Raw genomic sequence first — 17,708 nt, forward strand, 5'->3', positions numbered from 1 at the left:
AGGTTTCTCCAAAGACCCGGTTTGGGGTCTGCTGGCCTCGGACGGTCCAAAACTCAGCCTGGACAGCGCAGCAATGACCCGCGAGGCTCTGGCCGCGGCGGCGCGGGCTCGGGCGGGCTCGGGGAGGTGGGCCCTCGCGGGGCAGGACCTCAGGGCTAGGGGCGGGGCCTCAGGGCTAGGGGCGGGGCCTCAGGGGCGGGGCCTGATGGCTGGTTCCTTCTGAGGTGCGCGGCCCACGGGTCGGTGGGAAGTTGAGCAGAACCTGAGGCCGGGGCCAGGCCCCTAGCCCTCCCCTGGCTGGGGCTCTCTCGGTTGCTCTACCTTCACGCCAGATCCCATAAGGCCCTCGCTGCCCATCCTGCCAGGCACCCACTCACCTGCACACCCCACACCCGCTGTCTCTAAATGGCTTTGGAAACTGAGACCTTGGCACACCAGCCTGAGGTCACAGAGCTGCAAAGTTAGGCCCTCTGCCTCAGTTCACTCCTCCGGTCTGTCTTGCCCATGTCTTCTTCCTCACCAGGAATAGTGGCCTCTCTGGGCTCTGCTGCCCGGAAGGACCAGGTGCAGGTGGGCCTGGACAGAGATGGGCTGTGGCCAGACTCTTGGACACACGGTCAGGCGTAGGGCCCAGTGCTTGGTCACGGGAGTGCTAGCATGCCCCATGGTGACTGGAGCAGCTCAGGGGGTGGCACGTGCCGGCCCCTGCGGCTGAGGTCCCTGCCCACATAGTTGCCAACATGTTCTCTGCCTCTTCTCTCACCTGAGGCTCCCCCACAGGCAGAGGGTATGTTCCTGGGGGGGTTAGGGAAGCCTGGCTTGAGGAGGAAACAGAAAGGAATGGGGCCTCTCTGCTGGGTGGGGTCAGATTAGCACCAAATGTGTGACAGCAGGGCACGTGCTAACCTGATGGGATGCCGGAAAGGGTCACCCCACCCTGGGCAGGTGCCTGTTGTCATCAGTGGACTGCCCCACTGGCCTGTCCAGTTGTCTGACCATCTGCGTACCCCTCACCCCACCCATCTGTCCAGCATTCCTGTCTTTGGAGCCTTCTCCCAAGCACTGTTCCTCTTCTCTGTCTACACCTCTGATATCTTGCTTGTCCACACCTGCTCACCCTCATGTCCCCTTTGAACACAACCTGGGTGCACCTGTGAGCTGGAGGCGATCCCACTGGGGACAGAGTGGAAGGACGAGCAGAGACCCTGACTCTCTGGCGGACGTGTGGCAGTCCCCAGGAAGGGCCCTGGGAACCAGCTGTCCTGAGACCATCTCTGTGTCCCCCTTGCCTTCCTCCTGCTGGCATTGAGGCCTCGGGCTTCGAAAAGCACGATTTCCCTTCTAGAATTGGGGGTGGGGGACTTGACGTGGACCCAGGTCAGCCAGGAAGGGCTGAGGGGTCGCGGGTACCGGAAAAGGGCGTCGCGGGGGGGGGGGGCGGCGGGGGTCCTGATCCACAAGCGGCTCGCAGGGGAGGGCAACCCCGGGAGCGGGCGGCAGACCCGCGGCGATGGAGGGGCGGCTGAGACACTGGCCCCGCCCCGCGGACCCCGCGCGGGTCCCCAGACGGGGGGTGGCGCTGCGGGCGCGGGCGGGCGCCGCGCGCACTGCGGTCCCCGCGCCTCCGCCGCAGAGCGCGCCACGCTCCGCACGCACCTGCCGCCGCGCCGCGCTGCCCAGAGCCCCGCGCCCAGCGCCCCTGGGAGCCCCGCCGCGCCGCGCCATCGCCCGAGGTCGCCGCCGGAGCCGCTGGAGCCGCTGGAGCCGCCGGAGCCGCCGGAGCCGCGGGAGCCGCCGGGCCGAGGCGCGGGCGTCGCATCCGGGCCTGCCTTTGAGACAACCTCTGCGGCGGCGGCACGGCCCGGGGACGCCAGGCTGGGGCAGGTGAGCTCGGGCGGGGCGGGGCGGGACGGCCGCGGGGTCGCCACTCGCAGCCCCTTCCTACCGGCCGGGGTTGGGCCTTGGGGGAGGAGGCTGGGTCCGGAGTCTGGTGAGGATCAGGGTCAGAGGTCGGGCGCCCCGTCTTTTGTGTAGGGTGAGGGTGGGCCCCGGGTGCTGCCCTCACGCCGTCTCTCACCTGCAGCCCGGGCCTGGTCCAGGCCTCTCTTCTGCTCCCGCTGCAGCCGCCGCCGCTGAGCCCGCGGCCTGGGGCCTCCCGCAGCCAAGGCTCAGGCTAGCTGCCTTCCCTGGGCGCCCTGTCCTGGAGCCATGGGGCCCACCTAGCCCCCGCCTGCCCGGATGTCCCTGCTCGGGGGCTGCTGACCTCAGTTGCAGGGGGAGTCCCCCCCACGCCCCCTCGCCAGCCTCAGCAGCCGGAGACCCTGGGTGAGCCCCTGGGCCAGACCTGCAGCCCAGGGCAGCCTCCCCTACCCCCCTGCCCCCGCCTCCCTCCGCCCCCCCCACCCTTCCCTCCTCCTCCTAGGACTGGACCAGAGAAGCCACTGTGGCCACTGGGGGGGGCCCTGCCCCCCCAGCTCTTGCCGGCCGCCCCCAGGAGTCCTCGGGGCGGCCGGGGTCCCTACCAGGCCTGGCAGGACCAGGATGCTGCCCCCTCTCCTCCTCCCCGGCCTCACCCAACACCCCCACCCACCCGAACACCCAGTCTGACTGGGGACAGCCGGATGCCGGCTGACCCCGGGCCCGAGGTGGGCAGTGGCTGGCCGGGCTTCCTCATGTCCTGCCTGAAGGGCCCCCATGTCATCCTCAAGATGGAGGCCATGAAGATTGTTCACCCTGAGAAGTTCCCTGAGCTGCAGGCGGCTGCCCCTTGCTTCCCACCAGCACCGCGGCCCACCCCTGCCCTGGCACCCAAACGCGCCTGGCCCTCAGACACAGAGATCATCGTCAACCAGGCATGCGGAGGGGACATGCCTGCCTTGGATGGGGCACCCCGCACTCCTCCCTTGCCGCGACGGCCCCGAAAGGGCAGTGTGGAGTTGGGCTTCCCCCGAGTGGCACCAGCGGACGAGGTCATCGTGAACCAGTATGTGGTGCGGCCTGGTCCTGCCACCTCAGGGGCCCCTGCCACGGCGGCACCAGCCTCAGGTGAGCCCCTGGAGTGCCCCACCTGCGGGCACACGTACAACGTCACCCAGCGGCGGCCCCGAGTGCTGTCCTGCCTGCACTCTGTGTGTGAGCAGTGCCTGCAGATTCTCTATGAGTCCTGCCCTAAGTACAAGTTCATCTCCTGTCCCACTTGCCGCCGCGAGACTGTGCTCTTCACGGACTATGGCCTGGCTGCACTAGCTGTCAACACGTCTATCTTGAGCCGCCTGCCACCTGAGGCACTGACTGCCCCGTCCGGTGGCCAGTGGGGGGGTGAGCCGGAGGGCAGCTGCTACCAGACCTTCCGGCAGTACTGTGGGGCCGCGTGCACCTGCCATGTGCGGAACCCGCTGTCTGCCTGCTCCATCATGTAGCACCCACCGGCTCACCACTGCCTGCCAGTCCTTGCTCGCCGCTTCTTCAGGGATCCGGCCCTGCCCTGTCGCCTGTTGACCCCTCACCCACCACAGCTTCTGGCCCCTTCCCATGTGGCATTGTCGCTGCAGCCAACTCCGCCATTAAAACTCTTTGCCAAAGTTTGCACCTTGTTCCCTGGACTGAAGCCTGAGCTTGTGGCTGAGCCGGGGGCTGCAGCCCAGACAGGGTCCAGCCTGGAGCCACTGAAGGCAGGCTCAGTGTTGCTGGGGGTCAGCCCACTGTGCTGACTGGTGCCAGCCTGGGCCAGGGCAGCCACTCAGGAGGGCTGGGCCTAGCTGTGTGTATGCATGCGAATGCCTCCCACACCTGTGTGGAGCCAGCCAGCCTCCTGTGTGGGCTGCTGGGGCAGATGTGCAGAATGGGCAAAGGGTGGACATGTCCTCTGCACTGGCCACTGGATGTGGGGGCAGCTGGATGGGGGACACCAGGCCCCTGGTTCCCCTAGACCCTCTGAAGTTGAATGGGAATGGCCTTTGGGCCAGACTGAAGCAGGGTTGAGATAGGCTAGCTGAGATCGTAGTGGGGTGGGAGGACCCCATGGCAGAGTGGGGGAGAGAAGGGTTGGGGAGAGCCACAGGGCATCGAGGAGGCGCGTAGACATGACAAGAGCATGGAGGGATGTCTCCGTAGCAGCTGTCTATTGAGAGCCATCCCTCGTTCTAGGTACAGCACTCTGCACGTTGCCAACAAGCCCCAAAGGTTGTACAGATGTCCTTTAGATAAAGGCCCTGGGCTCAATGCCATGAGGTTACAGGGTACTCAGTTCTATGCTGTCCAACTCCGAGGCTTAGCTGGACCCTTGTCCTAGTAGTTCAGGGGCATGGGCTGGACGCCCGACAGCCAGGGGCCATCGCCTTCAGTCTGACCCAGTCAGTGAGGAAGCTGTGGCCCGAGCTTGCATAGCAGCGGCCCCGCCCCTGCAGCCCTGACCTTCAGGGAACACACTGGCCCTTATCTGCAACGTGACAGCATTCACTTTCGTGTCCATTGTGTCCCTCTTGCAAACAGGCCATGTGGGGCAAGGGGACGGAAGGAGAGCATGAAGCTTGTGTGTCGAGGGGTGCACAGGCCCCAGTTGCAGGCTTCCTCCAGCACTGCCCGTGGGCACCAGTAGTTAGTGTCTGGGCGGCAGGGTGGTTTGAAGTCTCTGGCTCCGTCAGAGGCTGAACACAGGCTCCTGGCCCCAGGCCTGGGTCTGGATTGAAGGCTAGTGCCCGGCCCCACCGTGGGCTTTGTAGTTTGGTCATCAGTCCTCAGGGCTAGCGTGGGTCTCCCGGTCTGTTGGCAGCAGGTGTGACGAGTCCTGCTCAGTGGCCAGAGCGGTCCAGCAGCATAAAGAGCAGCCCCAGCAGCATGAGTGGCGTGAAGATGAGCAACAGGCCCAGGAGCTCCAGGGCTAGCAGGCCCAGCAGTACTAGGCGGCGGGTGCAGGGCCCTCGTTCCCGCAAGGCCCAGAGCCGGGCACCCAGCCAGGGCGGGCAGGGTAGGAAGGGAAGGCAGCCCTGGCCGCCCACAGGCCCTGCCAGGAAGCGTAGCCGGTAGCGGTGCTCTAGGGAGGCCCAGGGCCCAGGGCCCCGGTGGGGAGGAGCAGGGGGTGTAGGGGGCCGTGGGCCCTGAGGCCCATCTGCCCACAGCAGTTCCTCCTGCAGCTGGCAGATTTCCCACTCAGGCATGGGCGTCTTCTGGCGACACAGTGGGCAGCACACCTGGCCCTGGTGGGCACTGGAGGCTGTGCCTAGCAGCTGGTGCAGGCAGCCCACACACAGGCCATGGCCACAGTTGAGCAGAGCCAGGTGGTGCTCACCGGGCCCATAGGGCTCTGTGCAGATGGGGCATTCCTCCTCCCCCCACTCTCCTGCCTGCTCCCCATCCTCCTCTTCCCCTACTTGCCCAGCCCAGGGGCAGGCAGTGGCCATGGCTGTGGCCCCAAGCAGGGGCTCACTGTCTAGAGCCCCAGCGCCCTGGGGGTTCCCAAGAACCCTGCTGTCCAACTCTTTGTCTGCCAGCACTTGGCACAGGGAGGCCAGGCATCCAGGGCCCAGAGGGGCTGCAGCAGGGCTGGTGAGGCCAGAGCTGAGGTCATGGGGGCCATAAGCGGGGGCCGTGGGACAGGAATCCAGATTCGTGGGTGGGGTCCCCAGGGTGGCGACTAGGGTGGTTGGAGCTGTGAAGGTCAGTGTGGCCCTCTGGGCACGAGCAGAGTCTGGCACTGACCTGGAGGCAGCCGCAGCCTGGTCCCAGCTCCCAGCTCCTGCCTCACCTGGGGAAGTCCACGTCACTTGGACCCCAGCGCTGGTGGGAGTTCTGGGCAGCTCCCGTGCCCACGGGTGCCCATGGGTGCCGTCTCCACTGAATCTGCCCCCGCCCACCTATGTTCCTCACTGACGGATGGACTCCTGGGAGCTGCCTTGTGGGTAAACCAGCCTGCCTGACTCCTCCTACAGGAATTCCCCTGAGGACAATGAAGGCCCCTCCCAGGGGTGGGATGACTGAGGCCTGCTGCCGCCTTCCCTCACCATTGGGGCAGCTACTGGGTGAGGAGTGAAGGCCTGGTCAGGACTGGCCCTTCCTCCCCGGGCCCACTTATGGCCACCCCCTGCTCCACAGAGCTGGGGCACAGCGTGTATACGATGTGGGCAAACAGCTGGCTTCACAGTAGAATCACACCCCTGAGTACTGATGGGAGAAGAGATGGCTGATCGTGGCTGGCTGTGCCCATCTGGGCGTGCTGTGGGCCCACCCACCCCGAGGCACCAAGGAGCTCACAAGGAAGAGGTCAGAAACGGCCACGCAGAGCCCACAATTTATTACTGAGGCTTTCCAAGATGGAGGCAGGGAGAGCCTGTGCTGGCTGGGGGCCTCCTCCCCCTGGGGCTCTGGTCCTTGCTGACCTCCAGCCTGAGCCCAAGCCATGCACTTTGTGGCAGGGCACACAGATGTGGCACAGGGTGACTGGGAACCTGCGGTCTCCTAAGGCAAAGAGCGGTGGCGTGTGGCACTCCTCAAGACCCCGTCCCACCTCCTAAGGCTCCCCAGGCTCCCGGGTCCTTTCTCAGCCACTGTCCTGTGCAGGGGGGGAACCCAGGGACTACCCTGACCAGGACCCAAGTTGGGGCCAGTGGGAAAGGCGAGAGGTAGGCTGGAACCCTGGACAGGGGCAGGGTCGGGTGGTGAATGGGCAGTGGTGTGTCAGGGCTGAGTAGAGGACCCCAGGCTGACTGGAGTGCAAGGTTGCACAGGGGACAAGTTGGGAGGTGATGGTGTGCCCCCCCCCCCCCCCCAGAGAGCAGTGGCTAGAGTGGCTGAGGTCAGCAGGAAAACTCTTCAGGCCCATGTCTCACTCTGGAAGCGCAGTGTCCGCTGGAGTCTGGCAAGGTAGTTAGCGGCATCAGGGCCAGAGAGCCCCCCCTCCTCCTGGAAGATGGATGCTAGGGCTTCCGACACATCTGCTGGCATGCACTTGGCGTTGCTGGAGGAACAGGCCAGATGGGCTCAGTGTGGCTGGGACCCCCCTTAGGGCTGGCTCCCACCCCACCCAGCAGCCCAGGCTCACCCTGCCAGATAGAAGTAGGCGCCCTGGCGGTCCAGCAGGTCCCACACCAATGGCCCGAGCTCGCGGAGCCGGTGCTGCACATATATCTTCCGCTCCTATGGGGAGGTGGCAGGGCATTGGAGGTGGAGGTGACCTGCATCCTGGCCCCTGCCCTCCCAGCATACTCACCTGCTCCCGGGAGAAGGCTGTGAAGAGCATCAGGCACCCCTTCCTCTCCAGCTGCAGCCACTCCGCCTCCCAGTAGAAGTCCTGGTCCCGCCAGCGGCAGCCGAAGAACAAAAAGTTTCCTAGGGGAACACAAGGTGGCCTCAAGGCTTGGCCGAGTCAACCCCAGCTGCCATCCTGCCCTGGGTCCAGCACGCTCACCAGTCTGATCCCGGGCCACTCGTTCCTGGATGGCTGCTCGGAAAGGGGCCACGCCGGTGCCAGGGCCCACCATAATGACAGGTGTGTCTGGTGTCTCTGGGAAGGTCAGGCCCCCCGGCCGCACCCACAGGGGCACATAGACAGGTCCTGCGGCAGGAGATGGGAGGCATGAAGAGGCTCCAAAGACCAGGCACCAGCCCAGGACTGGCCATGGTACACAGGGGAGAGCAGAGGCCCGGGACCCAGTCCTCCATCCCCTCCCTCCTGAAAGCAGGGGTCACCTTGCCCAGGATCCAGAGACGCCAGCCAGGAGGAGCAGAGGCCCCGGCGAGGCTCCTTGAGGCGGGTCTGGTACTGTACCACAGCCACGAGGATCTGCAGCCTCAAGGGATGAGCCTGGGGGAGGGGATGGTGGGTGCCCTGCTCCACTGGGCCATCCCTGCCAGCCACCCAAGCTCCAGGTTCCACCCACTTCACTCTGGGGTGGTCCCAGATGAGGAGTAGATGTTGAGGGCGACCTCCTGACCTTTACACCATGCCCAGCAGTCCCAGGCCCCACACCCCTGAGGCTGGCCCTGGGTACTGTCCCCACAGGCCCTCACCAGCAGAGAAGAGGCGATGGAGAAGGCCCGTGGGCGGATCAGGGGGATGAGGTCCAGGAGGTAGTCTGCGGGGATGGCTCCTGCCGTGTGCGGGAAGTCACACAACACCTGGGCAAGATAGCCAGCATGGCCACACAAGGCTGAGACTCAGGGCCCTGGGCCTGCCCGCACCTGCCCACACTTGCTCACACCTCCAGGATGGTCCTTCGAGGCCGGTTGCAGTACGAGTACAGCTCCTCCTGACCTTGGGGGGAACTGAGCTGCAGCAGCTTCTCCCGCTCCAGCTCATGGGGAGACAGACAGGCCAGGAGCTCGAAGAAGGAGCGGCGGGGCACGCTGGCAATGTCCAGGTAGTGGGCCACCAGGTGCCTCACCGAGCAGGGCTGGGGGAGTTGCGCAGGGCAGGGCACGCCTGTAGGAGGTGGCAGGGACATGGGCAGGGCTGGGCATGCCCGCAGGCCACCGGGCCCCGACCCTCGGGGACTCACCTGGCCCTTGGGCCCCCTCCATCCCTTCCCCCACTCCTCCCCAGGGCTCACCTGGCTCCCGGGGCTGCAGGGTGAAGTACTGGTCGGGGTCCAGGCCCAGTGCCTGGCAGAACCGCCCGAGGTCGCTGGCCCGGTTCTCGGGCTGGATTAGCACCACATCACCTGCTGCAAAGCTGTGTGGGAAAGCCACTGGGAAGAGTGAGAAGGGAGTGGGCAGGGCACCGAGTTCCTAGGGTGGCTGCACAGGGAAGGATGGCGGGGCTGGGGGTCCCTGGATGCAGTCTCCCCGCTGCCTGGCCCGCACCCCTCCACCCTGCTGGGTACACTCTCTCCAGCTTTGGGGGAGGACCGGCCAAGCCCCTGGCCATGGCCTCCGGCCCCCCGGCCCCTCAGCATCTCAGGCCCCTCACCTGAGCCCGGACCCCGTGATGTCAAACTCGATCAGCCGAACATCTTGGAAGTGTGAGGGGCCAGTGACCCTCTGGTTGGTGACCATGGGTGCCAGGAAGGGCTGCCGCTCTGAAGGGGGGCCTTGAGGATCTGTGCTAGCCCCATGCTGCTCCTCAGAGCACGTCCTGGGAGCCTCCAGAAGGAAGTGCAGGGTGAACGTGGAGGGCAAACTGTGGAGAGGGCACACTGGGTCAGGCTGCCAGCTCCGCAGCCGGGCCGCTCTGCTGTGCGTGTGGCCCACACTCACGGGACTCCGGTGGGGATCACGCCAAGGTCAGGGGGCACGGGGTACAGCCACAGCACCTTCTCCCACAGATCGTGCAGCCAGGGGTCCACAGCTGCATCAGGCCTGGGGAGAGAGCACGTGTGCGCTAGCCCATGGGGCCCTGTTTGTGGCTGGACCCCACAGGAGGGCACCCCCTCATGCCACTCACCCCAGCTCGTGCTGGTCATCGCCCAGGCACAGAGGTAGGAGGGCACTGCCCCCAAGCTGCAGCAGCCGACGGTACAGCTTCTTGGCCACAAAGTTGAACCTTGGGGTGGTGGGGGGGAGAGAAAGGCTTGGGCAGGCTGCATCCCTGGGCTGGAGGACAGTGAAGGGGAGGCAGCCCACGCCAGATCCTGGGCCTTGCCAGACCGCTCCTCCCAGGGACCGTGGTCAGCAAGAGGGCTCCCACCCACCCTCGGGCCTGTGTGCGTACCAAGCATGTGTGTGTACCAAGCATGTGTCTCTGTGGGGGCACAGAACAAAACTCCCCAGGAGAGGTGTCACACTGCCACCCATTCCCTGTCCTTCTCCCACTGGCCTGGCTTTGTAGGTGGTGGCCCCTGCACCAGACCTGATGACACACATACCCCCATTGCTTCCTTAAGAAATCACACAAAGCAAGACTACTCTTTGCTTAGAACGTAGATTTGTCCTGAAAATTGGAGAGAAAACAAAGCCGAGGTGGCCACACAACCACACCCGGGGATGTAGTGGTGGTGGGGGACTGGGGGTCCTTTTGTGCTCCTGGCTGGTTCCCACTGCATGCTCTCTGTGCCCTTAGTAAGCCCAAGTATCTCCTGGCTACATGAACGTAAACGTGGGCAAAGAGCCAGTCGGCTTTTGCTGCCCCAGGTCACATGTTCTCTGACGCTGCATGAGACCCCAGACACCCAGCTCCAGACATCACCTCCTGCTCTGGAAGGCACCTTGGGTCCACTCCTGAGTTTGGGCCGCACTTTGCCGGCCTGCCAGCCGTCTGTCTATGCTCTGCCTACCCTGCAAACCCCGATGCTCCCTGGTGGTCCCCTCAGAAGCAGGACGCACAGCCCGGCCACGGCCCAAGGTCTAGCAGAAGCCCCCGGGGCTGAGTCACCTGTCCCTCTACCAGAACGCTTTGTGCTCAAGCCCAAGGCCAGGCCTTGCAGGCCAGAAGCTCTCCCACCCCTACTCACTTGGCATAAGAGGAGTCCCCGAGGCCCAAGACAGCGAAGTCCATCTGACAGAGGGAGGTTGATGGCAGGTTCTTCCGGAATATGAACCTCCAGAAGTTCTACAGCCAGAAGAAACCAAGTTTGAGGTGGCAGCACCACTGGGGTCCCAGGTTGGGGGAGAAAATTATAAATAAGAAAGTTGTGGACAGCCCTGGTGGTGCAGCGGTTTAGCGCCGCCTGCAGCCTGGGGTGTGATCCTGGAGACCCGGGATCGAGTCCCGCATCGAGCTTCCTGCATGGAGCCTGCTTCTCCCTCTGCCTGTGTCTCTGCCTCTCTCTCGCTCTCTCTGAATGAATAAATAAATCTTTATAAGAAAAAAAAAAAAGGAAAGAAAGAAAGTTGCCCCAGGGGCCCCTGGATAGCTCAGTCAGTTGAGTGTCTGATGGTTTCAGCTCAGGTTGTGATCTCAGGGTCATGGAATTGAGCCCCACACCATGCTGAGCTTGAGTCTGCTTAAGTCTCTCTCTCTCTCAAATAAATAAATCTTAAGAAAGCAAGCAAGCAAGCTGTCCTAGAGAACGTGGCGCTCCACCCCTCCTTGGGCAGTGGGCTGGGAAAGAAGGCTGCGGAGTTGATGTGGGGAGGCCACCACTGACACCTGTCCCACAGCTCTCCCCTCCCTGGGGTGGGGGAAATACCAGCTCCTGCTTGGGTCTCCCCAAGGGATGGCCTCCGCCTTCACACTGAGTCCTGTGTCCTGAAGGCCAGCAGCTCCTCTGGGGCCCTAGTCTCACCCCATAGGTGGGAGGTGGTTTCTCTCCTGGCCCTGAGCCCCCACCAGGCAGTGTTGCACTCGCTGCTTTCCCCCCCGTCACCGTGCTGGCTGAAGACCTCTAGCTGTGCCCTTCCCCAGGGCACTGTCACCCCCACACATCTGGCCATCCTTGAGGCCTTATCCCCAGTCCCCCAAAGTCACAGCCCGGTGCCTGACCTTTCCACCCAGGGGCCCTCATGGAGCATGTCCTAGGCGGCGCTGGGCCCCAGCCTCCAGAAGCACTTTTCCAACACGGTTCTCCATCACCTTCAGCCCGTGACAACCTGAGTGCCATCCAGGACATTAGCTGTACACCGCCTTCTCTCTGTTTTAGATCTCTATAGACAGGGGCCCTGTCGGGGTGCTGCTTTGCCCCCTCGCCACCCTAGGACTGTGCTGCTTCAGCCACCGCTGGGGACACTTGCCCCCCCTCCAGGGACCCCTGCGCACTCCCCCTGCAGAGGCCAGTGATGGTACTTCCCACCACTCTTCGGCTGCAAATGCCCGGGTCCACCCTTCACAGTGACTGGCAGGTTGTTTCCACAGGGAGCTGCCTTCCCAAGGAGCTTGAGGCCTTGCCCAAGCCGGTCCAGCCCGGCCACTGGTGCCGAGAAGCCAGTGTCCCTGTGTCCTGCTCTGTCCCCAAGAGCTGCAAGCCAGCACATCGTGCCTTGGCTGGAGCCTTCCCTTCTAGGTGGGCCCCTCCCGCCCCAGGACGATCTCTCCCCACTCCATGGCCCACATGTGAAGGTTACAGTTCTGAAAATGATCTCGGGTTTTGATTTGATTTGTTTCCTAGAACATTTTTTACCAGACTTGCCAGGATGTTTCAACGTCACTCTCATCTTTTCAAATTTTCCCAAGCATTTCCTCTGCTTCTGGCTTCATGCTGTTTTGTGTTCTTGTCCCATGGGTGCCAAGTTCTGGGGGGCCTGCTCCGTCCCTGCTCCCCCAGGTTATATCTGGGTTTCTTGCAGTGGTGTCTTTCTGAGGCTGTGGTGGTTCTTTGTGGCCTATTTGTAGTTAAGAAGCTGACGGGAAACCATGAGCTCAGGCCTGTCACCCACATAGGTCTTCCAGCCAGGATCCTGCCGGGTCTTCCACTCTGGTGACTTCCTTGCCCTACAGAGGGGTCCCCTCTGTGCAGCTGGTCACTAAACCGGGTCTTCAGCAGGCGTCATGCCCCTTCCTCCATGTCCCTGGGACCTCAGTCTGCAGCTTCTCCAAGGAGCCTCCAGGCCCTGCTCTGGTTGGGGAGGGCCCCCTGCTGACCACTCCCATGGTGGTGTCTATGCCTGTAGTCATCCGGGGATGACCTTCGCCCCCTCCTGCTGACATCCAGCCTGTACCCCAGCCCAGCTCACCTCAGCAAACTCTGTCTCCTCTCCCCTCCCAGGCCCTGTGTCCTGGGCACCCACCCTTCTGCATCTGATCCCCTCACATTTGCCTCCTCTCCTGTGCCTCTTCCTGTCTAGGGAGACCCCTCCTGACTGTGCTAGGGTCTCAGCCCCAGGTGTCCTACTCTGTCCCTACAGTGACCTTGCTCTTTAATCTTAAGCCTCTGGCTGCCCCTGTGCTCTGCACCTCCCCTCCCAGTATATAACAGCTCTCTCTTATCTTAGTAATACTTTCTTTCCAACCCCTTAGCCCCATTCACAGCCAGAATCTTTTTTTTTTTTTGGGTAAGTTCCACACTGGGCACGGAGCTTGAATTCAAGACCCTGAGGCTGTGACCTCAGCTGAGATCAAGTTGGACGCCTAATGGACTGAGTCCGCCAGGCACCAGTTGGTTCAATGCAGATTTTCTACACTCACTCACTGGTTGAGCCTGTGACCCTCTTCACTCCCTGTGAGTTACTGAAACTGTTTTCCCCACGGTCACGATCACAGTCCCTTTGTTGATAAACCTGACTAGTGCCGCTCATGCCTTCTCTCACTTCATTTCTGTGCAGATTTGGGTGCTGCAAACCTTCTTCTCACAAGTCACTTCTGTGCCCCTGACCCTCTTGACTGTGTGGGGGCCGCTTTCCTGCCCTGTCCTCCTCCACCTCTCACGGCCTTGGTGCTCAGGGCACCTTGTCCCAGGAGAAGGTGTGTCCTGGCTCACGCCTCACCCAAGATCCTTGCTAGATCTCCACACAAACCTGCATCTCCACCTGGACAACTTCTAGCACTTGGCCTTCCTGGTCCCTCTGTGCACGGAACTGCCATCCATTCTGGTCCTCCAGCCTGAACCTGATTCCATGCTCTCTGGGTTCTACCTAACATCTCAGGAACACGTCTATTTTTCCACTGCCTGACATCATCCTGGCTCAGGCCACCAGCCTACTGCCCGCAGGGTGCATCCTCTGGGGTTCTTGCTCTCCTGTACCCTGCCCTCCCCATTAGCAAGTGGCAGTTTTGCTGGAATACAAATGTGCCTGAATCACCCAGTGGATTGCATGGCTCCTCACCTCGAGTCGTCCACCTTACTGTGGCTACTGGGCTGCTTGGAGCCAGGCCTGGCCTCCTGCATCCCATCTCTCCTCCCACCCTCGTGCTCTCCTTGGCACTGTCACACTGAAATGCTTCCTGGTCTTCCCAGATGTAGTCTTTCTCCTCTGCACAGGCCAGCCCCACTTCCCCCTCAAGACTTAGCCCTACAAGCCTTCCTTCCAGAAAGCTCTCCCTAAGGCCCCAGGTTGGGCTAGAAAGTTTGTATTAATGCCCCATGGCATCTGGCACTTTCCCTGGCAGCATGTATCTCCTAGTATCGTAACTGCCTGTGAAAATTGTTGCTTTTGCTCTATTGTGAGCTCCACGAGGACAGAAATAGGTTCATGGCTGGATGCCCAGCCCTAGATCACGCTTGGAATACAGTGTATGCTCAAGAATGTTGAAGGAACTGAAGAATGTTCTGGTAAAGTCCTGGTTTTGAAATACACACATAGACCACCTGATCCATACACAGCCCTGGAGAAAATATTAAAGGTTAAAATGCAGAAGAAGGCTACTTGGTGCCCGTGAAGAGTTTATTAGAGAGGACAGCTAAAGCCTCCAGCTCCACCCCAGGACACCCTTCCACATTCAAAGCTGACAGCACCTATGGGAGGGCAACTGTTTATTGTGCTTATGGGACACTCGGGCAACGATAGGACAGTGAGGGTCCAGGGCAGCAATCTGAGCTCCACAAAGGAGCCAGCCTTACCTTCATGTTGTCGGGGGGTTCTCCTTGGCCTGCAGTTGCACAAACAAATACCACCAGGGGCTCATTAATCAGATTCACCTCAATGAAAAGACACACATGTAAGGCCTCAGGCTGTAAGGACCAGGCCCCCTCGCCACCACTCAGGCTGCTGGAGCAAGAGGCCTAAACCTGCTCGGTCAGGGTCCACCCCCACCCCACCCCCCCGCCCACTCGTCGCCGACCCCGGCTTCCCGCGCCCTAAGTCCACCATGAAGGCAGGGCCCGCTGTCGGCTAGGATGCGGCGCCCTGACGCCCCAGGCCAGCTGGGTCTGCACGCCGGGGCCGCGGGGGCCCTCACCACCGAGTACGAGTCCAGGGCCTGCACGCGGCAGTCGAGCCGCCGGCGCCGAGCGTCGCGGCCCAGCCTCTCAGCCACATCCTGAGCCGTGCCGGTCTGGCTGCCGAAGAGCACCAGAAGCCCCGGGCTCGGCATCTGGGCGCGCCCGGAGAGCCCTGCACCCGGGAACTCAAACGGCCGGCAGGTCCCGCCAGCCCCGGCAGCCGGATCCGCGGGGACTTCCGACTTCTGGCGGCGTCCGGAAGTGACGCACTCAGGACGCGCCCCGCTGGGCATGGCGTCCGAGGAAGGCTGGCGTCCGCTAGCGGCCGGTACTGGGTCCCGGACCGGGGCCGGGGTGTTGGCGCCACGCCAGGGCCGAAGGCGGGGACAGGCAGAACCACTCGCCGTGTCCTGCTCGCCGCAGCAGCGACGGCGGCAGGTGCCGGCGAGGCCCGCGGGGAGAGGAGGAGCAGTCCCGTGGGTGAGACGCTCGGCCGGGCCGCGGCCCGCGCTAAACCGGCGCGATGCTCTTCTCCCTCCGGGAGCTGGTGCAGTGGCTGGGCTTCGCCACCTTCGAGATCTTCGTGCACCTGCTGGCCCTGTTGGTGTTCTCTGTGCTGCTGGCGCTGCGGGTGGACGGCCTGGCCCCTGGCCTCTCGTGGTGGAACGTGTTCGTGCCCTTCTTCGCCGCTGATGGGCTCAGCACCTACTTCACCACCATCGTGTCTGTACGCCTCTTCCAGGACGGAGAGAAGCGGTTGGCTGTGCTCCGCCTCTTCTGGGTCCTCACGGTTCTTAGCCTCAAGTTTGTCTTCGAGATGTTGTTGTGCCAGAAGCTGGTAGAACAGACTCGGGAACTCTGGTTTGGCTTGATCACGTCTCCGGTCTTCATTCTTCTGCAGCTGCTCATGATCCGTGCCTGTAGGGTCAACTAACCTCGCAGAAAGGCGGGAGAAAGAACTCTGGATAGCTTGGATGCTGGACCCCGAGCTGAGGCCCTAAAGGGGCCTTCCACCGTACCAAAGGAGAAGTCTGGGTCTGAAAGCAAAGCCAGCTGCTGCTCTGGCGAGTGCTCAATTTTCTCTATACCAATCGTCTAAAATTGTTCCCTCAGCAAAGCTAAAAAGAGCAGCCTTGATCCTTAAAATGTATTTCTTGTTATTTCATGTTTTGAATAGGTAATCACGAGTTGAGATCCTGAGAAGGACCCCACACCAGACAGTACAGAATTCCTTTGACAGTTGGAAGCTACATATACTTAAAATGTCCTGATGGGCTCAGAGTATTTTCCTGGATCTTGGGGAAGTACTCCATATGCAAAAGCTGCAAAGCTGGACTTGGGGATTTCCTCTGCCCAGCAGCACTAACCCAAGAGCTCACTGCCCCATCTATCCAGACAAGACTTACCTAGATGCTTGAGCTCTAAAAAATGTAAACAAGCTTGTGTCTCCTCCCCTGAGCCACTGGGGAGGATGGCCCCTTCTTCATTCCAGCCCAGGCAGACGGGAGTATGTTGAATAAGCATGATTGGGACCCTATTTGGAGATCTGTTGCCTGAAGGAACTTTGTTTATAAAGCACTGCTTGGCTTCATATCCCAGCTGATTGCATTGTCCACAACCTTTCCACCACCTTGTGGCCAGCACTGTTAGCACACCTGAGACAGATTGAGGCCTCCCTAAAAAAGGGACTGAGGAACAGCTCTGATGCTCCTAGGCTGGGACCCGCAAATGGTTTTGGCCCACGTTTGTGGGCCTGGAGACTTTTTTTTTTCCCCCTAGGGTCTTTAATGCCAGTTAGGTGCCAAATGAGAATGTCTGCTGAGATAAAAATAAAATAAGAATGTTTTGCTGAGATGTGTAGTGGTTGCCTGACCTCTTGAGGGTGAAATCCGATGAATGCTGGATGTTCCCCCCATGCATCACGTAGCTGGTTCCAGAGTTGATTGTAGGAGACTGGAATGCACTAGAACTTCACTGGTGGGTGGGGGCGTTCCCTCAGAGAAGCTTGTCTTCCTTCCTGGGGAGCTGGGGTGAAGCAGCATAGGGTTGAGGACCTGCTGAATAGTTTGTGTGACTTCAGAACCTTGTCTTCCTGCCAGTGCATGGTCTTTATAGGCCGTGCTGTAGAGCAGGGGTCACAAACTATGGCCTGAGGCATGTTTTTGTACTGCCCATTTGCTGAGAGTGATTTTTACATTTTCAAGGGGTTATAAAAATGAAGAGCGTGTGACAATGTGAATATGGTCTGCAGTGTGCAGGGTCATTCAAAGTTGGCCTTTTGGGTCAGATCATTTTTTGATGGGCGGGGAGGGGAGTGCTGTTCTGAGCATAGTATAAACGTTTAATAGTGTCTCTGGCCTGTACTCACTAGATGCCAGTAGCACCCCTCGCTTGTGACAACCAGAAGTGTCTCCATACATTAGTAAGTCTGGGGAATGAAACTCCCTGGTGAGACTTGCTAAGATAAAATGTTTACTGTCTGGCCTTTTACAGAACAGAATTGCAGACCTTTATTTTAGTGAAGCAGCTTTGTGACCCTCTACCTAAAATGGATACTGCATGCCTGGGATGCTTGAGTTGGAGACTGGTCTGGTTTGTCCCATAGCCACAGTGATGTTTTCTGCCCAGGATTGGCATAATTTGTGTCAAAGCCTGATAGAAGCTCAATATTGTAAGTGGGTTTTCTTTTCTTTTCTCTTTTTAAAAATTTACTTGTAATTCTCTTTTTAAAAATTTACTTGTAATCCTTACAGCCATGTCAGGGCTCAAACTCAGGACTCTGAGGTCAAGAGTCCCATGCTTTTCTGAGCCAGTTAGGTGCCCTAAGAGTGGGTTTTCTTCTAATGTTACTTTTATTTTATTTTATTCATTTATTTTTTTTAATTTTTATTTATTTATGATAGTCACACACGGGGGGAGGGGGGAGAGAGAGAGAGAGAGAGAGGCAGAGACATAGGCAGAGGGAGAAGCAGGCTCCATGCACCGGGAGCCCGACGTGGGATTCGATCCTGGGTCTCCAGGATC

The 17,708-nt window shown here is 60.9% G+C and overlaps 4 protein-coding genes across 7 annotated transcripts; 2 read left to right on the plus strand and 2 right to left on the minus strand.

The window, feature by feature from the left end:
• The first annotated feature begins 1,728 nt into the window (after positions 1 to 1,728).
• Positions 1,729 to 3,581, plus strand: RNF208 (ring finger protein 208). The gene is made up of 2 exons (XM_049114281.1): positions 1,729 to 1,884; positions 2,084 to 3,581. Exon 2 carries the CDS (start codon positions 2,622 to 2,624, stop codon positions 3,417 to 3,419), a length of 798 nt encoding a protein of 265 aa, XP_048970238.1. The 5' UTR covers positions 1,729 to 1,884; positions 2,084 to 2,621; the 3' UTR covers positions 3,420 to 3,581.
• Positions 3,582 to 4,099: 518 nt separating this feature from the next.
• On the minus strand, positions 4,100 to 6,240 carry LOC112677492 (RING finger protein 224). The gene has a single exon (XM_025475943.3). The coding sequence runs from the start codon at positions 5,397 to 5,399 to the stop codon at positions 4,791 to 4,793; it is 609 nt and encodes a 202-aa protein (XP_025331728.1). The 5' UTR covers positions 5,400 to 6,240; the 3' UTR covers positions 4,100 to 4,790.
• A 17-nt stretch (positions 6,241 to 6,257) lies between these two features.
• On the minus strand, positions 6,258 to 14,949 carry NDOR1 (NADPH dependent diflavin oxidoreductase 1). 4 transcript variants are annotated; one of them, XM_025475941.3, is made up of 16 exons: positions 14,364 to 14,579; positions 11,988 to 14,128; positions 11,354 to 11,460; positions 10,383 to 10,480; positions 9,377 to 9,475; positions 9,190 to 9,291; positions 8,903 to 9,112; positions 8,544 to 8,665; positions 8,196 to 8,416; positions 8,005 to 8,112; positions 7,684 to 7,798; positions 7,403 to 7,549; positions 7,205 to 7,323; positions 7,037 to 7,131; positions 6,825 to 6,952; positions 6,258 to 6,453 (listed from the first exon to the last, which is right to left on the minus strand). In XM_025475941.3, the coding sequence occupies exons 4-16, from the start codon at positions 10,424 to 10,426 to the stop codon at positions 6,260 to 6,262; spliced, it is 1,704 nt and encodes a 567-aa protein (XP_025331726.1). In that variant the 5' UTR covers positions 10,427 to 10,480; positions 11,354 to 11,460; positions 11,988 to 14,128; positions 14,364 to 14,579; the 3' UTR covers positions 6,258 to 6,259. The 4 variants fall into 4 exon arrangements, with proteins under 4 accessions (XP_025331726.1, XP_025331724.3, XP_035576317.1 ...); XM_025475939.3 differs by lacking the exons at positions 11,354 to 11,460; positions 11,988 to 14,128 and adding an exon at positions 14,702 to 14,949 and having other exon boundaries at positions 14,364 to 14,441; XM_035720424.2 differs by lacking the exons at positions 11,354 to 11,460; positions 11,988 to 14,128 and adding an exon at positions 14,702 to 14,818 and having other exon boundaries at positions 14,364 to 14,392.
• On the plus strand, positions 14,944 to 16,536 carry TMEM203 (transmembrane protein 203). Its single transcript, XM_025475944.3, has one exon. The coding sequence runs from the start codon at positions 15,208 to 15,210 to the stop codon at positions 15,616 to 15,618; it is 411 nt and encodes a 136-aa protein (XP_025331729.1). The 5' UTR covers positions 14,944 to 15,207; the 3' UTR covers positions 15,619 to 16,536.
• The last annotated feature ends 1,172 nt before the right edge of the window (positions 16,537 to 17,708 follow it).

This window comes from Canis lupus, chromosome 9 (genome assembly GCF_003254725.2).
Source record: "Canis lupus dingo isolate Sandy chromosome 9, ASM325472v2, whole genome shotgun sequence".
NCBI classification, from domain to species: Eukaryota; Metazoa; Chordata; class Mammalia; order Carnivora; family Canidae; genus Canis; species Canis lupus.